The 26,733-nt window shown below is 35.9% G+C and overlaps 1 protein-coding gene across 2 annotated transcripts in view; it reads right to left on the reverse strand.

Annotated features, from left to right (window-relative positions):
- RAD51B (RAD51 paralog B) overlaps window positions 1-26,733 on the reverse strand; it is a 648,001-nt gene that overhangs the window by 595,286 nt on the left and 25,982 nt on the right. For both annotated transcript variants that reach the window (XM_082451821.1, XM_082451822.1), the window contains 2 exons: window positions 12,098-12,234; window positions 324-443 (listed from right to left, as the gene is read on the reverse strand). In XM_082451821.1, coding sequence (XP_082307947.1) covers window positions 324-443; window positions 12,098-12,234 — 257 coding nt within the window. The remainder of the gene's footprint in view (window positions 1-323; window positions 444-12,097; window positions 12,235-26,733) is intronic.

Raw genomic sequence — 26,733 nt, forward strand, 5'->3', positions numbered from 1 at the left:
TCCCAGATACCTAACCCTCAAAAACTATGTGAGATAACAGATGTTTACTGTTTTAAGCTGCTAAACTTTGGGGTAATTTGTTAATGGAACAGTAGATAATATATCACTTAATTAGTTAAATCTAAAACATTTTATTCATTTAAAATATTTTTCATTTTTAAAGAAATACTTCAACCAATAGTAGTAAATAAAGAACACTGAAATAATCATTTCTCATAATCCTAATATGTAGGGACTTTTTTTTACTCAGAAGCTGAAAACATGAAAAACAAAAAATAAACCTTCAAAGTATTACTAAAATACCAAAATCTAAGACAGCATACCTTTGTAGAACTTCATCACAGCTGAGTTCCCGATAAAGATGAACTTTACTGCTTGTCAAAAGTAATTTTTCTTCAGTGTTAAAATATCTGGGAAAACGAGATTCTGCTATCTCAACCAGTCTGTGGAGGAAAAAATAGCACAAGCAAAAACAGTCAATATTTTTTTGCCATTTGCAGCAACATGAATGGAGGGCATTATGCTAAGTGAAATGAGTCAGACAGAGAAAGATGAATACTGTATGTTATCACCTATATGTGGAATCTAAAAAAATACAACAAACTAGTGAATATAACAAAAAAGAGGCAGACTCATAGATACAGAGAACAAACTAATGGTTACCAGTGGGGAGGGGAGGGGAGGGGCAATATAGGGTTGGGGGTGTGGGAGGTTCAAACTACTGGGTTTAAGATAGGCTCGAGGGTATATTGTACAACATGGGGAATGTAGCCAATATTTTGTAATAACTAAATGGAAAGTAACCTTTAAAAATTGTACCAAAAAATTAAAATACATAAATAAATAAATAGTCAATATTTAAGGCCACATAAATTTTACTTAGGAAACTCATAAGCCGTAAGTAACACTGGAAAAAAAGCCTTATCAATAGAGCAGGTATCAAAAAAAAAAAGAGCAGGTGTAAGCAAAATGGCTTCATATACAATTATGGAATGTAAGCCCTCGTTTGTAAGCACTAAAAGAGATTACCAGTCAGAGCACAAGCCTAGTAAGGGCTTTTAATCTCATCTAATGCTGAGCAAGCAATATCTCTGAGGTTTAACATAAAAATATATGGTTTTTTACAAATGAAAATTTGACTAGCACCATATGTTTAGTAAATAAGGAAAATGCTTTCATTTTCAGAAATGAAATACATTTGAATATAGAATATTATCATTCTAATAATCAGATATCAGTAAATCTCCATGTCTCAGACCAGAAAAATATGTTTTCTCAATTAAAACTTAAATACATACAAAATAAGTGCTATCCAATAGTTCCTTGGTAAACAGGAAACTATTTTCTAAACAAATGGATGTGTCCAATATTTCCTTAGTAAACAAAAAATTATTTTCTGAACACTGAATTCCGACCTCAAAGCTAGATCTAATGCATGGGGTAGGCCGAGCATTAGAGAGTGACAAGTTGAAACAGATGCAACTATAATCGTTACTAATACAGGACATGGCATGGTACTAGAAATTTCAAATATTTCTGGCTAAAAATACAAAAATGTAAATCTTTGAGTGTAATTGTCTCCTATTTAAAATGATACTTTATCAGCCCCATACTTAACCATCCAAGGGTGACTGGGAGGAAGGACAATAAATACTAAATACTATATACTATAGTATATACAGTATATATATACTATATACATAAAAATACTATATTTTATGTTCCATTTAACAACACAAAAGTATAACAGAAGAGTGTTTTCATTTCTAAATAGTTAATGAGCTCCAAGAAGAGGCTGAGAATGTTAAAGAGAAGAAAATAAGTTCCTCACATATGCCATACTCAGAAATGAAAGAGAAACTCTAAAACAGGAAAGAAAAAAAATAAAACTAGTTAATAACATTCTTCAAAAAGTATATTTTGAACAATTTGAAAAGAAAAGGCATCATTGGTTCGAACAGGAAGAGGAAAAATTACTTTAGGAGTAAGGAATAGTACCGAAAGTTGTGTAAAAAGTTGAGTACAGAATGGATCAAATGACCATTCAGGAAAAGTACTTGAGAGAGGGAGGCATAGGGACTGGAAAAGAAGGAGGATATGAGGTAAGTGATGAAAGCAAGAAGAAATGAGATGACACTGGCAAAGCAGAATGGGCAAATTTTGAGAGTCTGGGGAAAATGTGTAAATTTCTTGATTAGGGCAACTATTTGCTGAGTTTAGTGCTAGTCAGAGAAGTCAGATAAAAAGCTCTGACACTTGGAACCTGCTGATTTTTGATAGGATAGGGATGGTGACACCTGCCAGAAACATGGAAGTTTTTCAAAATTTGGATACCCAGTCGCATTAGGAACCAGATTCAGAGTACCTAAGTCATTGGCAACAACAACTGAACAGCTGACAGACGATAATAATTTTCTGAATCTAACACTAGGCTGGAGTTCAACCAGCGGCTTGATGGTCAAAGGCTCTGGAAACTATTTCTGCTCTCTCATTCCATTAAAGGCACCTCAGAAGGAGGGTGGTCAATGTGTGGACCTGAACTAACCTTATCCACAGTTACCATGCTGAATACCTGTATCAAATGGATATTTACATACGAATATGCTGTCATTTTCTATAAGTTTCTCCAAATGTTTTTTATTTTAGAAAAAGTATCTAAAAATATATAAATCAAAAACCAAATACAAATGTAGTATTCTATATGCCTCACATTAATCGTAGAATTTCTTATGACAATCTTCACCACAAAGATCTTTTTTGGTTACAGCAAGCGAAAGAAAAGATCTTATGTTTTCCTTCCAGACATTAATTACATAAAATTTGAAAGCAGTGCCATCTAGTGGACATCTTTTTTATTAAAAGTACTCTTTTCAAAAGATGCATTTAAGATTCATTCATTCAATATTTGAGGACCTACTATATGCGAGGCACCATTCTAGGACCTAAGGATACAGCTATGAATAACAACAACAAAACTAAACCAAAAAATCCTTCCCTCATGGAACTTACATGCTACTGACAAAGACAAATAAATATATATTAACATGTCGGATAATATGTGCTTTAAAGAAAAGTGAATCAGGTTAAGGGAACAGATTGTGACAGACAGAAGTAAGAGCTATTTCATGGAGGGTAGTCTGGGAAAGCCTCTTTAATACGGTGACATGTGAGCAAAGGTTTAAGGGAGATGAGAAAGTGAACCATGTGGCTATCCAGTGAAAGCACACAGGAAGAGAGAATTACAGCAAGTGCAAAAGTCCAGATGTGGGAAGATGCCTGGGGTATTGGAGGAATAACAAGGAGGCTTGTAGTAGCTGGAACACAGGAACCAAGAGGCGGAATAAAAGGAAATAAGGTGAGAGAGCTAGCCAGGGGCCAAGACCACATAAGATTTCTATGTTTGTGAGTTTTGGGGGTTTTTTTTTTAGTTTTCATTTAGTAAAATGCGAAACCTAGGATCAGGACTGACATGATCCAACTTCTTTTCTTTTCTTAAAGAATCACTCTAGCTACCAAATGTAGAAGAGGCTACGGAGGGGCAAGGGTGACAGCAAGATCAGCTAGTGCTGATAGAGATGATGACTTGACCTAGAGAACAGCTCAGGTGATTAGAAGTAACTGCACTCTAGATACAGTTCCATAGAGGATCAAAGGGATTTCTTGACTAATCGGATGAGCAGCTGGAGAAATGGAATTACCATTCACTAAAGTGGAGAAGACTGGATTCAGATCAAGGTTTTTGTTATAAGTTCCTCCTGTTACTTCACAGCTCTTTTATAAAAGGAAAGAAAAGCTTTACATTAGCGACCACGTGCCAACTTGAAACCAAACACATGCTTAATGTAAAAAAAAAAAAAAGTTTTCCAAAATTCTAGTTGAAATCTAGCATCATAAATGTGCTGAAATATAAGTTTATGGTTTCTCAAAGCTTCATGTAATACTTTCCTGTTCATTAATTCAATATGTACTTGCTCAGTACTGTGGTATTACAAAGTATAACAACGTGAATCTATTAGTTCCTTACAGATTTCAGAATATTCCAATGTTTTGTTTTAGTGATAATAAGTACTTTTGACTAATTTTCATTTTCTATCATAAAAACTCTTCAGGATCTCCCTCGCCACTAATTCACCTCGATTCACAAATGATAGGACAGCTGGAACTGAACTAAGAAAAACCTACTCAGACTCATGAAACCATCTCAAAAAATGGTAAAAGGGAATTTATCTCCCCTGTTGTTTGCCCCCTGGGTTAAAGATCTGGATTTGTACCAACTAGCAAGTAGGTAAATGGTCCTAAGACCACACTGGTATTGCCTTCAGAATCAGCCAAAGTCATGCTGGGCACTACCACTACATGCCTCTCCCTGATACACTGGTTCAGAAAGAGTGATACTCTAGGTAGTTTGGTAGGAATTAAAGGGCCCTGGCTATAGGGTACTTGGCACCCTCAGAAATGACATTAATACCAAGTACAAAACTTCCTTCAGATCTAAGCTTGGCCATTGCTTCCACATGGTACCAACACAACATATAGCTCTCCTTTGTATACTTAGTTATAATAGTTGTAATTTTACAGTTTTGTGGTTACTTGATTTTCTTCCTCCCCTGTTGGACTACATCTTTCTTCCTAGTTTTCAAAGCTCTTCTGATTTCATGACATCTCAGGAATGTCTACTTCTGCCTCTTACAATTCCAATTCTATGTCCCACCTCCCCAAGTCTCCAACTTCCAGGGTCCTGGGTCCCATCTCCTGCTTCCCCAGATCCCTCCGTCCTCCGCACACACATATCCACTTGCAGTTCTAAGATTGCTTTATTTTCCTTTATCCATTTTATTTCTCCCAAAGTTTTATTTCAAAAATTTCTATTACTACTACCATCCATATTACCTCCTTTTTTATTCTTAACCTCCAGTTCCATTTTTTTCTAATTATCCCCAATAGGGATAATATAGTATTCATTCAATTCATGTATACTGGAATTTTCATGGCTGCCAAAATTTCCATAGACAGGTCACTAACCTATTTATCCATAGTCTCAAGGTATGTACAGCATATAGCATCTAAGACTATATGAGACCTGAAGCATAAGTCCAATAGGTAAAACAAATAAAAACAGACTTTTCCTGAATCAATCAGAAGAAGGAGATCCACAATTCTGCCTGTTTAGCATTCCCCTCTCCCCAAGGCAGTCCCTGAGTACCTGAGGGTTTAGCACCAGATTATATTATTATCTAATTATTAAGCAGTACAGAAATACAATTGCAGCCTGTGATGAACAAGCATGATTAACATACTTCTCAAAAATATGTAAAAATGAGCTAGCTAGTGTATTGCTTTAAAAAAATATATAACTAACCATTCCAAAGTACTTTTAAGTATACCACCCTCACGGTTTTCTTTTTTCTTTTTTTTCTTTCTTTCTTTCTTTATTTTTGGGCTGTGTTGGGTCTTCGTTGCTGCGTGCAGGCTTTCTCTAGTTGCGGCAAGCGGGAGCTACTCTTCGTTGTGGTGCACGGGCTTCTCATTGCAGTCGCTTCTCTTGTAGTGGAGCACGGGCTCTAGGCGTGTGGGCTTCAGTAGTTGTGGCGCACGGGCTCAGTAGCTGTGGCTCATGGGCTCTAGAGTTCAGGCTCAGTAGTTGTGGCACACGGGCTTAGTTGCTCCGCGGCATGTGGAATCTTCCCGGACCAGGACTCAAACCCGTGTCTCCTGCATTGGCAGGCGGACTCTTAACCACTGCGTCAGCAAGGAAGTCCTTTCTTTTTTTTAATACATTTTAAACTTCACTTATTTTTATTTATTCTTCCTCTGTTTTTTTCCTCCTTCTTGATAAAAAGATATCTAGCAACTTATTGACAGAAATTATTTTCCACTTTTTTCACTTACCCTAAATTCTCTATATGTTAATCCTTTAATCTTCCTTCATGTTAATCCTTCAATTCACTTTCACATTTGTGTTTTTCTTTTTTAACTGATTTTTTAAAATTCATTTATTTTTTAAATTTATTTTTGGCCGCGTTGGGTCTTCATTGCAGTGCGCGGGCTTCTCACTGCGGTGGCTTCTCTTGTTGTGGAGCACGGGCTCTCGGAATGTGGGCTTCGGTGGTTGCAGCACGTGGGTTCAGTAGTTGTGGAACGCGGGCTTAGTTGCTCCGCAACCCGTGGGATCTTCCCAGACCAAGGCTCGAACCCATGTCCCCTGCATTGGCAGGCGGATTCTTAACCACTGTGCCACCAGGGAAGCCCTCATTTGTGCTTTTCGGAGAGCTTGTTTGAAGGACAAAATGGAGACAATTATCCATACAGAGACATACAGAAAGCTAAAGCATATTCCTTTTTGGGTCTTATATTTTCCTGCTTTATCTTTTATCTAAGTCCAAAAACCATCCCAGTTGTGGCAGACACTATTAATTACCTACCAATATCCATTCCCACTTCTTCCTTACTATGGGAACCCCAATTTTACTCAGGCAGTTATGTTAACCAGCCCCATCACACTTGTTACAAATATGTTTTACCCTCACTTTTCCATCCTCCCTTGCATGTAGGGGTGACCAAGTGAGAAATCTGCAGAAGGATTCCAGAGCGTGAAAAGAAAATCAGCAGAGGGGAGGAGGGGGCTACTCTGAAAAGTATATTTTCCTGATAAAAGATATAATTGGCTCTTTCTCTTCTCACTGACTCGAGCACAGAATGGATATTATGCTTAAAAAGTACCAGCCCTAGGTCTCTGTCATCACTGAGAGACAGAACCAGTGCCAGCAACCACCTACTCAGGTCTTCCTGTTATGGGGAAAAATATAAACCTCTTGTTTTTTAAGCCGCTGTTCTTTGTGTATCCAGTTGCTTGCAGGAGAAAGCTTTCCTAACTGATTGACCAACCTTCCCCAGTAACTCCAAATAGGGATCAAACAATACTGTAACAGCACAAATGAAATGTGGCCAAGCATCACAGAGCCAGCTCCATGCTCTGAGCTGCCATGACAAACTCCAGAAGGCACTATAAGAACACCAAGTCTGGCATCTATACAAAAGAGCATAGGGACCTTTGATTCCACCTGACCCTAGCACCAGATGATCACACTTTTCAAGCATTGTGGAGAATAGACTAGAAAAATAAAAACAATATACATCTCAACCCTTGTCTTCAAATGACCTTCATAAGAGTTCCTTGTGAATTATGCAACATAATTCCAACAAAAGGGACAAAAATTTTACCACTCCATTTTCCAGCCTGCCTCTAATGCAAGTACTAAGTAATATGTACATAGGCAGGAAAAGATAATGAAGGAAAATAATTAATACAGAGAATGCAAAAAGTAGCCAATTAGACTAAATGCGAAGACAAAGAAAAACAAACAAAAGTCTCCACAAATTAATACGGAAAATGTAGACTAGTCACCTGCTACTGGATTTCACCTAATTCACTGATAGGTTTTTAACCTACTCTGAACTGTAATACTGATAACAATGAAATAAACAGTTTAAGAAGACATTGTAAACTCAGCTTTGAAAGTGGCGCAAAAAAAGCAAGAATCCAATTACAGTGAACTAAACTGCTGTTATCAGAATAACCTTAATCCTTCAATTCTTTAAGCAAATGCCCCAGGACCTTTGTAAGAGCTATTTATACATTAGCTATTTATTACCTAATTGGCTATTTAATACCTTCTTGGCTTATGAGTTGAAAGCTAGTCATTGGCATTTTAAAGAGTACCTTTCACCTGGACAACCTGAGTGAGCCAATGTCTTTACCAGATTTAGCATCAAATATATTTGTATCAGCTTTAATATCAAATATGTTTCAACATTCAGATTTCCAGTGGTGTCACATGTTTATGCTTCTGTTTTTGTTTTTTTTTACCATTTATTTGTTAAAGATCCAAATAAGTTTATCACATTACAATTGATTACTATGTCTTTTTCCCAGCTTTACTGAGATATAATTGACATATAACATTGTTTAAGTTTAAGGTGTACAATGTGATGTGAGCAATACATCTTTTTTTTAAGCTCAATTTTTTTTTTTATTGAAGTATAATTGCTTTACAATGTTGTGTTAGTTTCTGCTGCACAATGAAGTGAATCAGCTATATGTATACATATATCCCCTCTCTCGGACCTCCCTCCCACCCATCCCACCCATCTAGGTCATCACAGAGCACCAAGCTGAGCTCCCTGTGCTATACAGCAGGTTCCAACTAGCTATCTAGTTTACACATGGTAGTGTATATGTCTGTCCTAATCTCCCAATTCATCCCACCCTCCCCTTCCCCCGTGTCCACATGTCCATTCTCTATGTCTGCGTCTCTATTCCTGCCCTGCAAAGAGGTTCATCTGTACCATTTTTCTAAATTCCACATATATGCGTTAATAAACGATATTTGTTTTTCTCTTTCTGACTTACTTCACTCTGTATGACAGACTCTCTAGGTCCATCCACATCTCTACAAATGACCCAATTTCATTCCTCTTTATGGCTGAGTAATACTGTTGGTGGGAATGTAAATTGATACAGCCACTATAGAGAACAGTATGGAGGTTCCTTAAAAAACTGAAAATAGAACTACCATACGACCCAGCACTCCCACTACTGGGCATATATCCTGAGAAAACTATAATTCAAAAAGATACATGCACCCCAATGTTCTTTGCAGCATTATTTACAATAGCCAGGACATGGAAGCAACCTAAATGTCCTCGATACATCTTTTTTTTTTTTTTTTTTTTTTTTTTTTTTTTTTTTTTTTTTTTTTTTTTTTTTTTTAATGTCTGAAACATTTATATTAACATATTTCCATACAAATAACCCAATGAAAGTTTAGTATTAGTTGTTTTGTTTGTTTTTTTTATACTGCAGGTTCTTATTAGGCATCAATTTTATACATATCAGTGTATACATGTCAATCCCAATCGCCCAATTCAGCACACCACCATCCCCACCTCACCGCAGTTTTCCCCCCTTGGTGTCCATATGTCCGTTCTCTACATCTGTGTCTCAACTTCTGCCCTGCAAACTGGCTCATCTGTACCATTTTTCTAGGTTCCACATACATGCATTAATATACGATATTTGTTTTTCTCTTTCTGACTTACTCCACTCCGTATGACAGTCTCCAGATCCATCCACGTCTCAACAAATGACTCAATTTCATTCCTTTTTATGGCTGAGTAATATACATCTTTTAAGTCTCTTTTAATCCAAAGGTTTATCCTCCAACTCTTTTTTTTTAATCCTACAAATTGTTGTTTGTTGTTTTCCACAGTTTGGATTTTCTGATTACATCCCTCGGGTGTAGTTTCACGTGTTGCTCTCTTCTCTGTATATGTTGTAAACTGGTCGTTGGATCTGAAATCTTGATCACTTTCTGGTTTGATTATTCTTCCATCAGCAAGTACCACAATGACTGGTTGCCTTTTTGTGATGCTAGCACACTTTTCTGTTTATGAACTGTTTTTATTCACGACACTTCTGACACCAAATGTGTGGGTTTTCTATACTAAGCAATTTTCCAGTTCCCTATGGACACCAACTGGGTGTCCTACAAGTCAATTCAATTCTAACACTAACTACTAGGAGTTAACTCAGACACCGCAGGTTAAAGTCTCAGACTCACAAGACTGCCCCCACTTCAGACATCAATCACAAGTCCCAGGCCTCTGGTACTTCAGACCAACCAGCTATAATTCGGGAGTACCATCCCCCCCAGCACCTCAATGTGTTCACCAACCCAGAAGCTCTCCAAACCCTATCAGTTAGAGGGATTTGTGGAGATTCCATTACATGGGCATGATTAATTAAATGGGAATGCTGATTGATCCATTTCTAGTCCCTCTTCCCTCCTCAGAGGTTGGGGAGGTAGAGCTGAAAGTTCAACCCTATAATTACATGACCAGTTCCTTTGGCTACCAGCCCCCTTCAGATGCAATCTAGGGACCCACCAAGAGTCATCTCGTTAGCATAAACTCAGGTATGGTTGGAAAGGGGCTAATTACAAATAACAAATTATGCTCCTCTCAGCTCTATCACTCAGGAAATTCCAAAGGTTTTAGAAGTTTGTTTGTCAGTAACCAGGATGACAACAAAATATGTATTTATTATATCACAATATTCAGTTCTTAGATCACTAGATTATTAGGGTTTATAATTTGGTTATATTGTATCATTCCTTCATCATTTATTATTGGAATACTTCTATAAAAAAGACATTTGTTACTTAGTAATACAAATTCGTAATTTGTTACTTAGTAATACAGTTCGTATTGAAAAGAGAATTAATACTTGATTTCCTTTTTTTTTTTAACTTATTTTCAAAATAATAAGTTGCTTCTCCAGAATTCTCCAATGGTAATCAATTTGTTGCTTTTCATTTTATTTATTTACTTATTTATTTATTTTTGGCTGCATTGGGTCTTCGATGCTGCGCATGGGCTTTCTCTAGTTGTGGAGAGCGGAGGCTACTCTTCATTGTGGTGCACAGGTTTCTCGTTGCAGTGGCTTCTCTTGTTGTGGAGCACAGGCTCTAGGCATGCAGGCATCTGTAGTTGTGGCATGCGGGCTCAGTAGTTGTGGTTCATGGGCTCCAGAGCGCAGGCTCAGTAGGTGCGGTGCACAGGCTTAGTTGCTCCACGGTATGTGGGATCTTCCCGGATCAGGGCTCGAACCCACGACCCCTGCATTGACAGGCAGATTCTCAACCACTGTGCCACCAGGGAAGTCCTGCTTTCCATTTCTTAATATTATAGACTCATGAATTTAAACATTTTCCATGTGTTTCAATCAATTTCTATTATTGTTCTACTGGTGCTCAATTTGTTTCATCTTTGGCCAGTGGGAGCTCTTCAGGTTGACTCCAGAGTCCTTCTGACACTCCCTTAGCTAGTCGTTGATAGCTTTCTTGCTATCAGATAAGATATTTCAGACTCAACTTAAAAACCTCCTAATACTCTGGTTTCTCTTCAGATTGAATAAATCTTTTGCCTTTTACTAAAACAAACAAACAAACAAAACTTTCTGCTCCATAGCTAGAATCAGCCATTCCCCCATGGAACCCTCATTCCTTTTAGTAGGATATGGTATCTGGATTCCATGATCTGAGAGCAATTCCTTCAATTCCTGTCAATTCCTTCATTTAGCAAACATTTTCTGAGCAGTTAGTATGTGTCAGTCATAGGATTTGGCTTTCAAGATACAAAGATATAACACAAACTCAAAGAGCTGAAAAACCAGTGGCATATACTTAGAAAGAATAGATAATCAAGACATGTAGAACAAAGCAAATAAGCTCTAGGCAAAATAATCCACTTGGAATTTATCTGGTCAGGTAATACACTTTGATCTTTGTAGTACTCTTAGAGAGAAATAAGTAAGATTCACTGTGACATAACTAGAGAAAGACCCAAAGAACTATACCTATACTATACCTTGGCTAAGAAAACAGAATTGAATCATTCTCTAGATATATAAAGCACTGCTACTTATGAACGTCAATCGAGCAGGGGAAGAGGAGATCAGACTTATCTTCAGGTATACAGAGTTACACAAATGACTGAATGCCTTTCTCATAGAATGTTAAAATAAAGGTCCTTGTCAAACTAAGGAAATCTTTTCTTTCTAAGCATGCATATACTGACCATCAGTGTGTTTCTTGCATTTAATACCATACTATTTCAAAGATTAAAGTAAAATATTTCTCAAGCAAAAAATGTTTTGAAAATTGCAATTTTTCCATTCACTAATATTTTACTTCCAACTAGAAATTACTTACAAAGCAGCTTACCTTTTGTCTGTCTTATTAACTTTCCCTCTTCTCCATTTTCTACTTACATACCTCTGTTTCTTAAACTTGTTTCTTCCTGACTTTCTGCAAAACACAGCTTATTCAGGAACCCCACTCAAACCAATAAGAAAGGGATAGAAAAGGCAAAAAGAAATTGCTGCCTGTGTCAATTTTAAAAGGAAAATTCTTTTAAAACAGTATCTAACACTCTGTATTCTCAAAAATAAAAAATGTTAACTTGTTTGTAAATGTTACATGCTGTATATAAGTTACAAAAATAAAGCATTATAATGAAAAATAATAAAATCTCCCACCTTTCAGCACTAAATGCTGACTCTGTGTCAATGTACACAACAGCTCCTTCTAATCCTCCCATGTTGGTAGGTAACGTAGCCAAAATGCTCATCATTATACAAAACTGAGTTTTTCCACAACCTGGTGGACCTGTAATCTAAAAAAAAAAATTGTTATTTGTATAACCATTACAATCTAATCAAAGCAAAATCCTTTTAAGAACTTGCCACATATACAGTCCAACTAACCTGGGTTCCCAGAGAGAACATTCTAATATGCCCCTTGTATGTAATAAATTAACCTCTCCCCTATGCATCTGAACTGGTACTAGTTATGCACCATCCTTGGGAGAAATGAGAAAATAGTCACCCAGACCATCCTCTGTGTTCTGTAGTTCAGATGAAAAACTGGTTGAGAAAGCCTTGAGGATTCATTTATAAATTCACAACTTGGAGTTCTATACCTCTTCCTCATTAAGACATTTATAGAAAGATCTTGAAAATATTTAAGAGGCTTTAATAATTGGTTTAGCATTTGTTATAAATTGGCCTTTCAAAACAATTTTGTACTAGTCCCATTAAAAGGTACTTTGATCTTTATTCTTAAAAGTATTTAGGAGTAAAAGGTATTGATATATACAATTTAATTTCAAATGAATCAGAAAAAAAGTGTATGTGTCTCTGTGTGTGTGTCTGTGTAGAAGAGAGATAAAGCAAATAAAACAAAATTCAGTAATTACTGAATCTAGGTGATTCATACTTTGAAGTGTATATTTTAAAATTTTAGTTGGTGGAAAGCTATTTTGAGATTATAAAATTCGAAAACAAGAGGGTATAGATGGAAAAGAATAGGACGTTAATCACAGGCATATTTGAGTCCAACAGGAAGTAGTTAACAAAAATTAATTTGAAAATATTAAAAATATCCCCTTTAACACCTATTTGTCATACTGGCTGTGGCATCCAAATTTTAAGAACCAAAACACTATCCCTTTTGTGAGGATAACACTAATGAACAATTTTTCACAATAGGAAGAAGGGAAAAGAAGAGGAGGAAAGGAGAGAAGAAAATCTCAGGTAGAGATGAACAAAAGTCCAAGCTAAGACTGAGACACACTAGATCTGAAGAAACTGTCTCAGATATACTATGAAGCCGGAAGAAATAAGAAGGGATGACCCAGGAGTCTAAATCATGGAGGCCAATGGTTCTCAAACATGAGTGAACATTAGAATCACCTGACAAGCTCATTTACCAGCATTTCTGGTTAACAATAGGTCTGAAATAGGGCCTAATAATTTACATTTCTAGTAAGTTGACACTGATGCTGCTCTACATTTGAGAACCACTGTTTTTGGAATTTAGAGTAAGGGTACACTTCATTTATCAAAGCTTAACATTAAAAAAAACAAAGGCTCACAAGCTAGAAACCATGTGCTGATTTATAATCTCTAAAACAATGATTTAGACCTTTAGGATAAATAATTGCTGCTAGTAATAACAGTGTGCCAGATCATGAGTGATCAGTGAAAACTCCAAAGTTCTTTGATTACATACTCCAACAAACAAACCGAAAAAAAAAAAATAAAAATTTTAGTATGAACCTCCAATATATTGCATATGTATTATATATATACTATTTTACTAATACATTCTATGCAGTATAAAACCACATAAAGTAGGGATTAAAAAATAAAGATTACAAGCATTTAAAAATAGTTTCATATCTTGTTTTAATTCTAAAATACAATACAAATCAATAGTTTCATAACATATATTAGTTGTACAGATCTTTTCACTCTCATAAAAACTTATTAGCACTTTTAGTGGAGCAAAGATAATAATGAAAATAAATGAAACTATGTATGCTGTTTTTTAAATACTGATTTAAATATTTTGTAATTCAGTAACTGAAATGTCAGTTCCTAAGTTTTGCTTATTTCAGTACTTAATTGCAATGGCTCAATTACAGTTGAGAAGGTGATAATTGCAAAACTGCAAGGATTGAAATTAAAGAAATACATGATTTGTTGTACTTAGCAAATCATTATTTTTTTAATACCTTTTTCAATTATCAAAAGTTTTTGTTGAACTCTGGCTAATAAATTTCCATCTTCCCTCATATCAATTAATTATTCTTGTAAACTAATCAAAAGATATTGACTTTTAACATTTTTAACAACTGGTTTCACAATCAAAGGAAACTATTTGGAAGATTTCTTAACAGTATAGAAAATATTGTTAAAATTTTTAAAAGTGTGCAGATAGTAAAGTTTTCACAAGATACACATCTTTGATGACAAAAATCACATGATAAAAGAAACATTTCCGGGGCTTCCCTGGTGGCGCAGTGGTTGAGAATCTGCCTGCCAATGCAGGGGACACGGGTTGGAGCCCTGGTCTGGGGGGATCCCACATGCCGCGGAGCAACTAGGCCCGTGAGCCACAGCTACTGAGCCTGCGCGTCTGGAGCCTGTGCTCCGCAACGAGGGGCCGCGACAGTGAGAGGCCCACGCACCACGATGAAATTGGCCCCCGCTCGCCGCAACTGGAGAAAGCCCTCGCAAAGAAACGAAGACCCAACACAGCCAAAAATAAATAAATAAATAAATAAATAAATTTATTTAAAAAAGAAATATTTCCAAGCAATGATTTGAAAAGCACTCTGTATTTTGATCTCTGTCTTTTAAGAAGCAGTTACTTTCGCACTCATTGTAAAAATATCCTTTACTTTGAAGGGATGGAGTAAGAGTGTTCCATTGGTTGCTTGCTTGCTTGATTTTCAATCTGCTAGGTGGCATATTACATAGCCACTTGTTATACAAAAAGTGTCAGCAAATTTGACATATCTTGTCTTTTCATTCTAAAAAAGTTTCACTCAAAAAACAAAAAAAGTTTCACCCATCTTTAAATTCAACAGTCTTTTACAATCTTTGCTGTGAGATAACCAAAGAAGCTCTTGTGATTCAAATGACTTTCATGGTCACTCATCTCATTACAGACTATACTACAAAGAGTCAATACTTTACCAGTCAGGTTTTTATAAAAATTGTACCATCCTGAAGCACTCTTCACACATCTGACATCAGCTTCTGTGTTGCTATAGACTGCCTAAGGATGATGTAACCGAAAAATTCAGAGTTTTACAGAGAACATTCGTATACCCACCACCTAGACTCTGCAACTGTCATTTTATTGTTACTATACCATAGTACAGTATACTACTACACTATACTATCCATCAATCCATCCTTCTATCCATTCATCAGTCCATCTTAGATGTTTTTAAATGCACTTCAAAGTAAGTCAAAGACATAAATATACTTTCACCTAACAGTTCAGTGTGTATATAATTAACCTGAGTTTAATGTGTATGATTTTTTTTTCTTTTAAGGTAAATTTTACACACAATGAAATGCCCAGATCTTGAGTGTATCATTTGATGAGTTCCAGCAAATGTATATACATATGCAATCTAAACCCCTGTCAAAGTCGGAACATTAACATTACTACCAGGAAATTCCCTCATAAACATTGCTTTATATTCAAGAAGTCATTTATTTTTGAGAATATATCTTCCTTGATATATCTCTACTTTTGTGGCCCAAAAATAATTTAGTTCATGTATTTCATTACTGAAACAGAATCTAGCTTATTAATACGATAATCTGAGCCCTGTTAGAAACTTCTGTACTTTTATTATATAGCATCTTTCCACAATGAATAACGTTTTAATTCTTGATGCTTATCATCAGCAATGATTTCCATCTGAAAGTATTTATTCGCAAAAGAATCCATTTAAGTTGTTGCCATGTTGTCTCCTATGTCTTATTTCATCCACTTTACTGTAACAGGACAGGAAGAACAAGAGTGTCCCTGACAGTATTAACAATGTATTGCATTTGATCTTTTGCTCTTAAGAAAACCCAAAAGAGGCTTTTAAATATCTATCATTAATTTTAGTGAAATTTTTCTAGATATTGAATATGTATCACATGACTTTAAACGTCACTGAAAAACCTGTGGAGATTCGTCTTCCTGTGATGTGTTTCTTAACTATGATGGCTTCCTACTATCATTTGCCAGTATTTCAAGGAACAAAATAACAGAGGAAGTTTCACTGTTAACAATAATGGATACGATTCCATATATCAAACTGTTTTCTTTATAATTTCAAATATTTTGGATGTCTTCACAGATGAGATTAGACTGTCATTGATTTTTACTTCATTAATTGTAGGAGAGTCATCAGCTCTGACTTTTATGTACATGTGGTTCACTTCTGCTCACATTATTAGTATTGCCTTCAATATATAGTTTCTTTGCAGGAATCTTTTTATGCCATTTGTCTGCTTTGTGAGGTATGATTTAGTTAAATCAATAAATCCACCTAACTAGGTACATGCAGAACTATAACTCATCCCAATATGTTGAAAATAAAGATACAATCAAGGTGCCCCTGTCAACCTTCTGTATCCTTTCCTCATGGACTATACCTGACACATGACAGTCGAACATACAGACTAAGTGAGGATGCCAGTGTCAATCCACTTATTAAATATCAGTAAAGGTTTATTTCATGTTTTAAACTGAAATACCAATAAAAGTTCTAATATCTTCTTCCCACAACCCAATGGACCATCTTACATACTGTCCTTTGGAGACTGGTAGTTTTGAAGAGCCCAAAACACTTTTCATGGACCTTTTATCATCATCAAGGACAACATGGATCAAATTAATCACCAGACATCAGAGCAAAGGAAACTTCTATCAATAATAGTTGAAAGGGGATCTTGAAAATGAGAAATGATGACTCTTCAGAGCGCTAACTAACGGAGGAACAAAGGACTTCCTTTCTATACATAGTATCTACATGCCCCGTTTTAGATATGTTCTAAGATTCAATGAGCTTAAACCCATGAAATGCTTTGTGATTTTTAGTGGAAAGGTGAAACAAGCCCCCAATTTAAAAACATTTTTTAAGATGTTATATATGAATATATTCAGTAAAGTATCAAATACCATGATACTGTAAGGTGTTATCTTATTATTCCATCTTCAAAGAAAACATGTAAAAAAAAATCTGAAGTTAAACAAGTGCAACTGGTATTTTACCTGCAACATTATTTTTATATACTGATTCAGTACAGTCTTGAGAAAAGTAGAATATCACATGAATAACATAAGATTTCTGGGTTCATTTGGTTTTTGTATGCTTGCTTTACTTTGCATTCAAATTTGGATATTAACATTTTCTTTAAACTATAATAACTGATTTCTAATTCTTTAGCAATCTCAGATCATTTTCATATATTTTTCCTCTCTAACCTCAAAAAAATATGCTATATGCAATTTTTATGGGCTGGCTGGAGTTAAATTTCATTATTTTTTCAGGTTTACTTAGTGGGTTAAAACATTTCAACATTAATAATTTTTAGCTTCAGATAGTTTAGCTCTGACTTCTAGCAGCCAAACCACAAAATTTCAAATTGTGTTCAGTTCCCAGGTTCAGCTCCAGTGGTGGTTAGAAAGAGAGAACATGCCAAACCAGAATAGTCTAAGAGATTTGCTTCTTGGAAACTCAGAGTGAATACAGCATTTACACACGGAAGACACCAGTAAAATACAATTAGCTTCATAGAGTTAGAGCCTGAGTTTCAACAATCCTGCATGAGAAATGTAAAAGAACAGCAAGAAAACAACTGGTAGTGAAAATCACTAGAATATCAACAAGGAAGCAAATATTAGCAATTGCCTTAAAGGGGGAAGAGAATTATTACCAAGAAAAGAAAGTCTAATTATATTAAAGTGAAAATGAAGCCTAGTCATTTTAGTCTTAAAAAAGATTCACTGGTAGAGATGAATGTGAAACCTGGACCTATTGGGGCCTAAAATCTTACCTAGTAACTCTTCCCCACATTCAAAATAGGGGCATGAGGATGGGGCAATCCACCAAGCCAATACTTTGCAGAGAAAATTTAAGGACTGCCTGGTTCTGATCTGACAAAAGAGCACGTGGAAATGTCATAGCATCTTTTTAATGGCCCCCTTCCCCCAGCATCTAACTACCCGTCTCCATGTGCTCTACTATTATGTATAAATACGATTAGGTCTTCAGACCTACAGAATTCTTTTTAAGAGTCACTCTCTGAATCCTAAAACAAACAAACAAAGAAACAAAAAGCAAACAATCTCAGAAAGGTTGGGTAGCTCTTTGCCTTGTGAAAGAAATCTTCATCTTAAATTACTTTATATCAACAAGTGGAAGATTTCATATCTTAAAATCTGTCCACCACTCCCTCTTACTCAATACTGACAACTGCTGTTTTTAAAGTAAATGGGAAGGGAAGGAAAAAAAGAAGGGAGGGGAACAGAACAGAAAAAAAGCAAGAGGACATGGAAATGACAAGTACCACAAGCTTCACAGTAAAAAAAAAAAAAAAAAAAAATCAAACTGTCAAGAGATATAATAATTTATTTAACAATCATATAATATGTGCCATATAAAAGACTTTATGAAACCTTTATGGAGAAAGATGTTCATTTCTAAATCAGGAAATGAGTGAAGAATTAGGAATAATGATTCAATCAACCACATATGCTAAACTCCTGTACTAGGACAAAGGCCTGGTTGTCCTGCCTTTCAAAACACTGGGCAGGATAAACAAATCCCATCAGCAGACCACATTCAAGGAACGCTGATTAGAAATCTCTCCCTAGTTTTCCTACTGCTGTTGCTGCACGTGGAGCCGACCAGAATCTGACTGCAGCTTGAAGGAGATGAGACCCACCCTGGCCAACCTGCAGACCCATGAGCAAGAAAAATTACTGTTTGCTGTTGTTGTAAGCAGACTTGAGAAGCCAAAATTGACTGATAAAGCATTTATGTTTTATACTTCACTGTTGATACATTTCTATATATGCCAAGGTCCTTGTGGACACTTGAATTTACAAGCCCTGACTTATTGTCTCCTGTTATCTTTAGACCACAGCCCACCCTGCCAACTAAAAAGAAGCAAAACTGGGCTTCCCTGGTGGCACAGTGGTTGAGAGTCTGCCTGCCAATGCAGGGGACACGGGTTCAAGCCCTGGTCTGGGAGGATCCCACATGCCGCGGAGCAACTGGGCCCGTGAGCCACAATTGCTGAGCCTGCGTGTCTGGAGCCTGTGCTCCGCAACAAGAAAGGCCGCGATGGTGGGAGGCCCGCGCACCGCGATGAGGAGTGGCCCCCGCTCGCCGCAACTGGAGAAAGCCCTCGCACAGAAACGAAGACCCAACACAGCCATAAATAAATAAATTAATTAATTAATTAAAAAAAAAAAAAAAAGAAGCAAAACTGAAATATTTAACTGTTCTGAGGAAAAGTTAGGAAGCCGAAACAGGACTCTGGCGTCCTGCCTCTACCTTTTGGGGACAGTAGGATGGTCACTTCCAAAGCAAAACTGCCCTACTCAAGGAGGACACCTGGTCTCCTTAAATCATGAACAAAGCATAGAAATGACTCAGGAAACACAAATAACGTAGACACGTGCTACATTGTTTCTCATTATTTACAGCAAGGATCTGGGTGTAATCATTACTCTTAAATGTCGTAAAGATTTGGCAGTGCTTCACAGGTTTACCCTTCCAGAGGTACTCTCCAAACAAGACATGCAGATGCTACATCTCTTTTCACTGACATGAGTTTGGACCAGGACTCTAGTCCTGTAATCTCTGGATTACAGTACGAAAATACCTTTTTTAATGATCCCTTTAAATACAACCTTTAATTTTACTTAATCATATCAGCATCTTTGTCATGCACTCTCAGCAGGGATGATAGTGACCCCAAAGGCAAAACTTGCTTTTGATTGGGGAGGAGGGATTTTACTCTTTTTCCATATAAAGCACAGATCCACATACAGTACATAAACAGATATACAGTATATCTATGGTATTAAAATCTCATGGGGGGGCGGGGGTTTATTAGGGGAAAAAATGTCTAAAAAGCTCCTTAGGGGGTGATAATGAAAAAAAGATTGAGAAACACTGATCTGATCTGTATTACCTCATGTGAGAAGGCTACCATTACATGGTCTGATCTCCACATAACGCAAACATTTAAAGTTTAAACTTTAAACATATCTTTACTACCAATACTGTTATAATAGATGCAGAATTATCTGCTTATATATTCCATAAGTGAGGAATTTGATGTTCTCTGGGAATGAGACAAAGCCCTGTAGCTCACTTCCATTAGTGATTCAGCAGAGTTGGTTTCTCTTTGATTTCTCCTCTGCTGCTTTGCCTTTGGCATGAGTAGCACTTCTCTAATTCCACTTTTAATCTTGGTGCTGTAACTGAACATACACAGATTCAGTGCAGTTCACATAAATCAAAACTGATGATAAATAAATTAGGGTGTTTTGAAGTCAGAGTCAGGAAAGAGCAGCTATAAAAGTGACAGCAGAATGTTTCCAGATTTATTCTTACTCCCTCAAGTCATCTCCAGGCCTAGTCTAAGTTTACTCAACTAGATGCCTTACCTCTTACCTTCACCAGATCTAACTTCTATCTGATATCCAGGACTCCAGGTTTGAACTTTTCACCAGAAACAAAGATCGTGCAATGCAATTTAGTTAGACATCTCCACTGAGACCTGTATGAATTATTGCTATGTAACAAATGACCACAAACCTAGCAGCTTTAAAACAACACCCGTTTATTATCTCACAGTTCTGTAGGTCAGTGAGCCACTTTGGAGGCATCTCCTCTAGCTCCAGTCAAGTTTTCAGATAATGGCAGCCTCAGCCAATATCTTAACTGTAATCTCATGAGAGACCAGAACCAAAAACAGCCAGCTAAGCTGCTTCTGAATTCCTGACTCACAGAAATTGTGTGAGATAATAAGCATTTATTGATGTTTCTAGCCACGAAGTTTTGGAATGATTTGTTAAACAGCAGTATGTAACCACAATTATATAAATAAATATGTAGATATAGATATATAGAATCAGAGATATTCAACTTTAAAACTTGTAAGAAAAAAACTTCTAAAATAAAAGAATCACTGATGTTCATTAATAAAAAATCAATGAAGTAGAAAAATCATATTCCTTAAATGGACTATATTGAAAAACAAATGGCATACAAACGAAAGTAAATATTGTACCATGAAAGAATAATAACATTAAAAGTTCCTCAAGTTTGGCTTATTCAAAGACCAAAGAGGAGAGTGTAGGAGAGACAGCAAGAACCAAAACATTATAGCAAACAAGTACTAAAGAAATGCTAAAAAATAAATAAATGAAAACAAATTCATTCATTCAATTAATATTTATTATGTACCTTCTACCTGTGCTAATACTGTGGATGTAATAAGAAGAAGAAGAAGACAATCCCTGCCCACTTGGAATCTATTCTCCAATGAGGAAGACATACGTTAACTAATCACACAAACAGTAAACCTTTAACGGTGACAAGTGCTACACAGAAGAACCACAGTACGTGGTTCAGTTCTCCAGTAATACACAATTCTAAATCTGTTAATTTAAACATAATAAAATAGGCTCAAAATATACAAAATAATAGAACTACAAGTAAATTTGTTAACAATATAACGGAGTATTTTAATAACCCTCTCTGAATTAGTATCAGGTCAGGTTGAGAAAAAAAATCAGCAAAGACAAAGAAGAGTTGAACAACCCAAATTACAAGCTTAATTTAATGGCCGCAGGCAGAACACACAATCAGAGAATAATCATTCTTCTCATGGACACACGGGACACTTACAAAAGTTGATCACATATTAATCCTTAAAACAAGTTTCAGGGACTTTCCTGGTGGCACAGTGGTTAAGACTCCATGCTCCCAATGCAGGGGGCATGGGTTTGATCCCTAGTCAGGGAACTAGATCCCACATGCATGCCACAACTAAGGAACCAGTGAGCCGCAACTAAGGAGCCCTTGAGCCACAACTAAGGAGCCTGTCCGCCACAAATAAGGAGCCCATCTGCCACAACTAAGGAGCCCGCCTGCTGCAACTAAGACCCGGAGCTACAAAATAAAAATAAATAAATAAATAAATATTAAAAAACAACAACAACAACAAGAAGTCTCAGAAAATTTCTGAGACTCAATATCACACAAAATTCTCTGACCAAAATGCAATTAGGTTGACAATCTAATTAAAATGTGAAAGGTAAATTTTTAATTAAATAATTCAGATATTCAAACATTCCAAAAAAAACATGAGTTAAACAAGTAATCATAATGGAAATTTTTAAATACTATTAGAACTAAATAAAAATGAAAATACTTTATCACAAAAAAGAATGCAGCAAGAAAAATTCATAGCCTTACAAGCTCAGAGTAAAAAGAAGAAAAACTGAAAATTAATTAATTAAATGTGTAATTTAAGAATTTGGGGGGTGGTGATAAGAATCCCAGAAAAAACACAATTAGATAGAGGGAGATAATAAGAAAATAACAGAAATCATGGAAGTAGAAGACAAGGAAAACCAACAAAGAACCAAAACAAAAAGCACAGTTCTCTGAAAAGACTATAAAATACTCAAACCTTTGACCAGATCTTTTTAAAAGGAAGGGAAAGAGAAGACAAAGTAAATAATATTAGGAATGAAAAGGGTGGGTAGAACCACATATAAAACCAGATTTAAAGACAAGGAGAATACAGTGAAAACTTTTATGACAATAAATTTTCAAACTTAAAGAAAATGGGCAAATTCCTAAAAATATCATTCACCAAAACTACTTGAAAGAAATAAAAAACCTGAATAGTCCTTTAATCATTAAAATAATTTATTTAATTGTGTTAATTTTCCCACAAGTACCAAGATCAGACAATTTTTCAGGCAAGTTCTACCAAATTTTCAAGAAACAATTCTCAACTTATACAAACCATTACAGAATATAAAAAGAGAGGAGATATTCAACAATTCACTTTACCACTTAATTCAAAATAGATCACACAAAAGTTAACTCAAAATAGATCACAGACTACATGTAAAACCTAAATATAAAACTCTAGAAGAAAACAGCAAAAACGTGTGTCCTTGGCTGGACAAGAAATTCATAGAGGTGACACCAAAGTACAATCTTTAAAAGAAAAAACTGACAGATTAAACTACAAAATTAAAAACTTCACAAGTTACCATTGTGAAAATGAGGAGAGAAGGCACAGAATGGAAGAAAATAACTTCAAATTATATATCTGATAAAGGACTTGTATCCAGAATATACAAAGAACTCACAACTCAATAACAAAAAACAAACAAGCAATTAAAAAATAGGCAAAAGATTTGAACAGATATTTCATTTAAAAAAAACATAGAAATGGTTAATAAGTACATGAATAGGTGTTCATATCATTAGTCATTAGGAAAACACAAATTAAAACCACAATGAATACCACTAACACTCACTAGAACAGCTAAAATCAAAAAGATAAACAATACTAAGTGTTGGTGAGGATGTGGAAAAACAAACCATCATGAATTGCTAGTGAAAATGTAAAATGTCACAGCCACTTTGGAAAGCAGTCTGGCAGTTTCTTAAAAAGCTAAACATGCACCTAGCGTATGATCTAGCCATTCCACTCCTAGGAATCTACGCAAGAGAAGTAAAAACCTATGTCCACACAAAGACATGTTTGTGAATTTTCATAACAGCATTACTCCTAATAGATAAAAACTGTAAACAATCCAAGTACCCATCAACTGACGGTTGGATAAACAAAATGTGTTACAGCCATAGCATGGAATACTATTAATACTACTCAACAATTAAAAAGAACAAACTGCTAATACATGTTACAAAATGAATGAACCTCAAAAACATCATTCTATGTGAAAAAAACCAAAAACAAAAGTGACATATTATTTGATTCCATTTATATGAAATGTTTAGAAAAGGCAAATATGTAGACAAAAGGTAGATCACTAGATGCCTAGGGATAAGGATTGGAGTGGGGATTAACTATAATTGGGCATGAAGGAATGTTTTAGGATGATGGGACATGTTGTAAAACTCGACTGTGGTGATGATTTGCTATGAATTCACTAATATAATCAAATTACACAGTTACAGAGGTTGAATTTTAGAGTATTTAAATTGTACCTTAATAAAATTATTTTTGGGCAAAAGCAAGAAGAACTACAATTCTGCAGCCTGTGGAAGGAAAACCACATTCACAGAAAGACAGACAAAATGAAAACACAGAGGACTATGTACCAGATGAAGGAACAAGATAAAACGCCAGAAAAACAACTAAATGAAGTGCAGATAGGCGATCTTCCAGAAAAAGAATTCAGAATAATGATAGTGAAGATGATCCAAGATCTCGGAAAAAGAACGGATGCAGGGCTTCCCTGCTGGCACAGCGGTTAAGAATCTGCCTGCCAATGCAGGGGACACGGGTTCGAGCCCTGGTCCAGGAAGATCCCACATGCCACAGAGCAACTAAGCTTGTGTGCCACAACTACTGAGCCTGTGCTCTAGAGCCCATGAGCCACAACTGCTGAAGCCCATGCGCCTAGAGCCTGTGCTCTGCAACAAGAGAAGCCACCGCAATGAGAAGCCTGCACACCTCAACGAAGAGTAGCCCCCGCTCACAGGAACTAGAGAAAGCCCACGTGCAGCAACAAAGACCCAACAGAGACAAAAATAAATTAATTAAATAAAATAAATTTTTAAAAAAAATAATGGAGGCAAAGATCGAGAAGATACAAGAAATGTTTAACAAAGACCTAGAAGAATTAAAGAACAAACAAACAGAGATGAACAGTACTATAACTGAAATGAAAACTACACTAGAAGGAATCAATAGCAGAATAAGTGAGGGAGAAGAACGGATAAGTGACCTGGAAGACAGAATGGTGGAATTCACTGCTGCAGAACAGAATAAAGAAAAAACAATGAAAAGAAATGAAGACAGCCTAAGAGACCGCCGGGACAACATTAAATGCAACAACATCGCATTATAGGGGTCCCAGAGGGAGAAGAGAGAGAGAAAGGACCTGAGAAAATCTTTGAAAAGATTATAGTTGAAAACTTCCCTAACGTGGGAAAGGAAATAGCCACCCAAGTCCAGGAAGCACAAAGAGTCCCATACAGGATAAACCCAAGGAGAAACATGCCGAATTGTAATCAAATTAGCAAAAATTAAAGACAAAGACAAATTATTGAAAGCAGCAAGGGAACAACGACAAATAACATACAAGGGAACTCCCATAAGGTTAAGAGCTGATTTCTCAGCAGAAATTCTACAAGCCAGAAGGGAGTAGCAAGATATATTTAAAGTGATTAAAGGGAAGAACCTACAACCAAGATTACTCTACCTGGCAAAGATCTCATTCAGATTCGATGGAGAAATCAAAAGCTTTACAGACAAGCAAAAGCTAAGAGAATTCAGCACCACCAAACCAGCTCTACAACAAATGCTAAAGGAACTTCTCTAAGTGGGAAACACAAGAGAAGAAAAGGACCAACAAAAACAAACCTAAAACGATTAAGAAAATGGTCATAGGAACATATATATCGATAATTACCTTAAACGTGAATGAATTAAATGCTCCAACCAAAAGACACAGGCTCACTGAATGGATAAAAAAAAAGACGCATATATATGCTGTCTACAAGAGACCCACTTCACACCTAGGGACACATACAGACTGAAAGTGAGGGGATGGAAAAAGATATTCCATGCAAAGGGAAATCAAAAGAAAGTTGGAATAGTAATACTCATATCAGATAAAATAGACTTTAAAATAAAGAATGTTACAAGAGACAAGGAAGGACACTACATAATGACCAATGGATCAATCTGAGAAGAGATTATAACAATTATAGATATATATGCACCCAACATAGGAGCACCTCTATACATAAGGCAACTGCTAACAGCTATAAAAGAGGAAATTGACAGTAACACAATAATAGTGGGGGACTTTAACACCTCACTTACACCAATGGACAGATTATCCAGACAGAAAATTAATAGGGAAACACAGGCTTTAAATGACACAATAGACCAGATAGATTTAATTGATTTTCTTTCTTTTTTTTATGGAGGATTTTCATTTATTAAACTTTTTTTGAAGTATAACAAACAACATACAGAAAGTGCAAAAATCATAATAGAGTTAAATGAATTTTCAAAAACTGAACCCAGTCAACTCAGATCAAGGAATGTCAATGACTTCTATTCACTACCACTCTCTCCTCTAAAAACCATTATCTTGACGAATATGAATTAATTTTTTTCACATTTTATTTTATTTTTTTTGATTACCAAAGCAAATAAAATCTGCAATAAAAGTACATGTACAATAGATGCTAAATATCATTAAATTATTGTATAATTTAGACAGTAAATATGGTCTTTTTTGCTTCTTTCCAAAAAAATACATTTGATCACTTTTTTTTAAACAGCAGGTTCTTATTAGTCATCAATTTTATACACATCAGTGTATACATGTCAATCCCAATCGCCCAATTCATCACACCACCACTCCCACCCCCCCGCGGCTTTCCCCTCTTGGTGTCCATATGTTTGTTCTCTACATCTGTGTCTCAATTTCTGCCCTGCACCCAGTTCATCTGTACCATTTTTCTAGGTTCCACATATATGCGTTAATATACGATATTTGTTTTTCTCTT

Source organism: Balaenoptera physalus, assembly GCF_965194825.1.
Source record: "Balaenoptera physalus genome assembly, chromosome: 2".
NCBI classification, from domain to species: domain Eukaryota; kingdom Metazoa; phylum Chordata; class Mammalia; order Artiodactyla; family Balaenopteridae; genus Balaenoptera; species Balaenoptera physalus.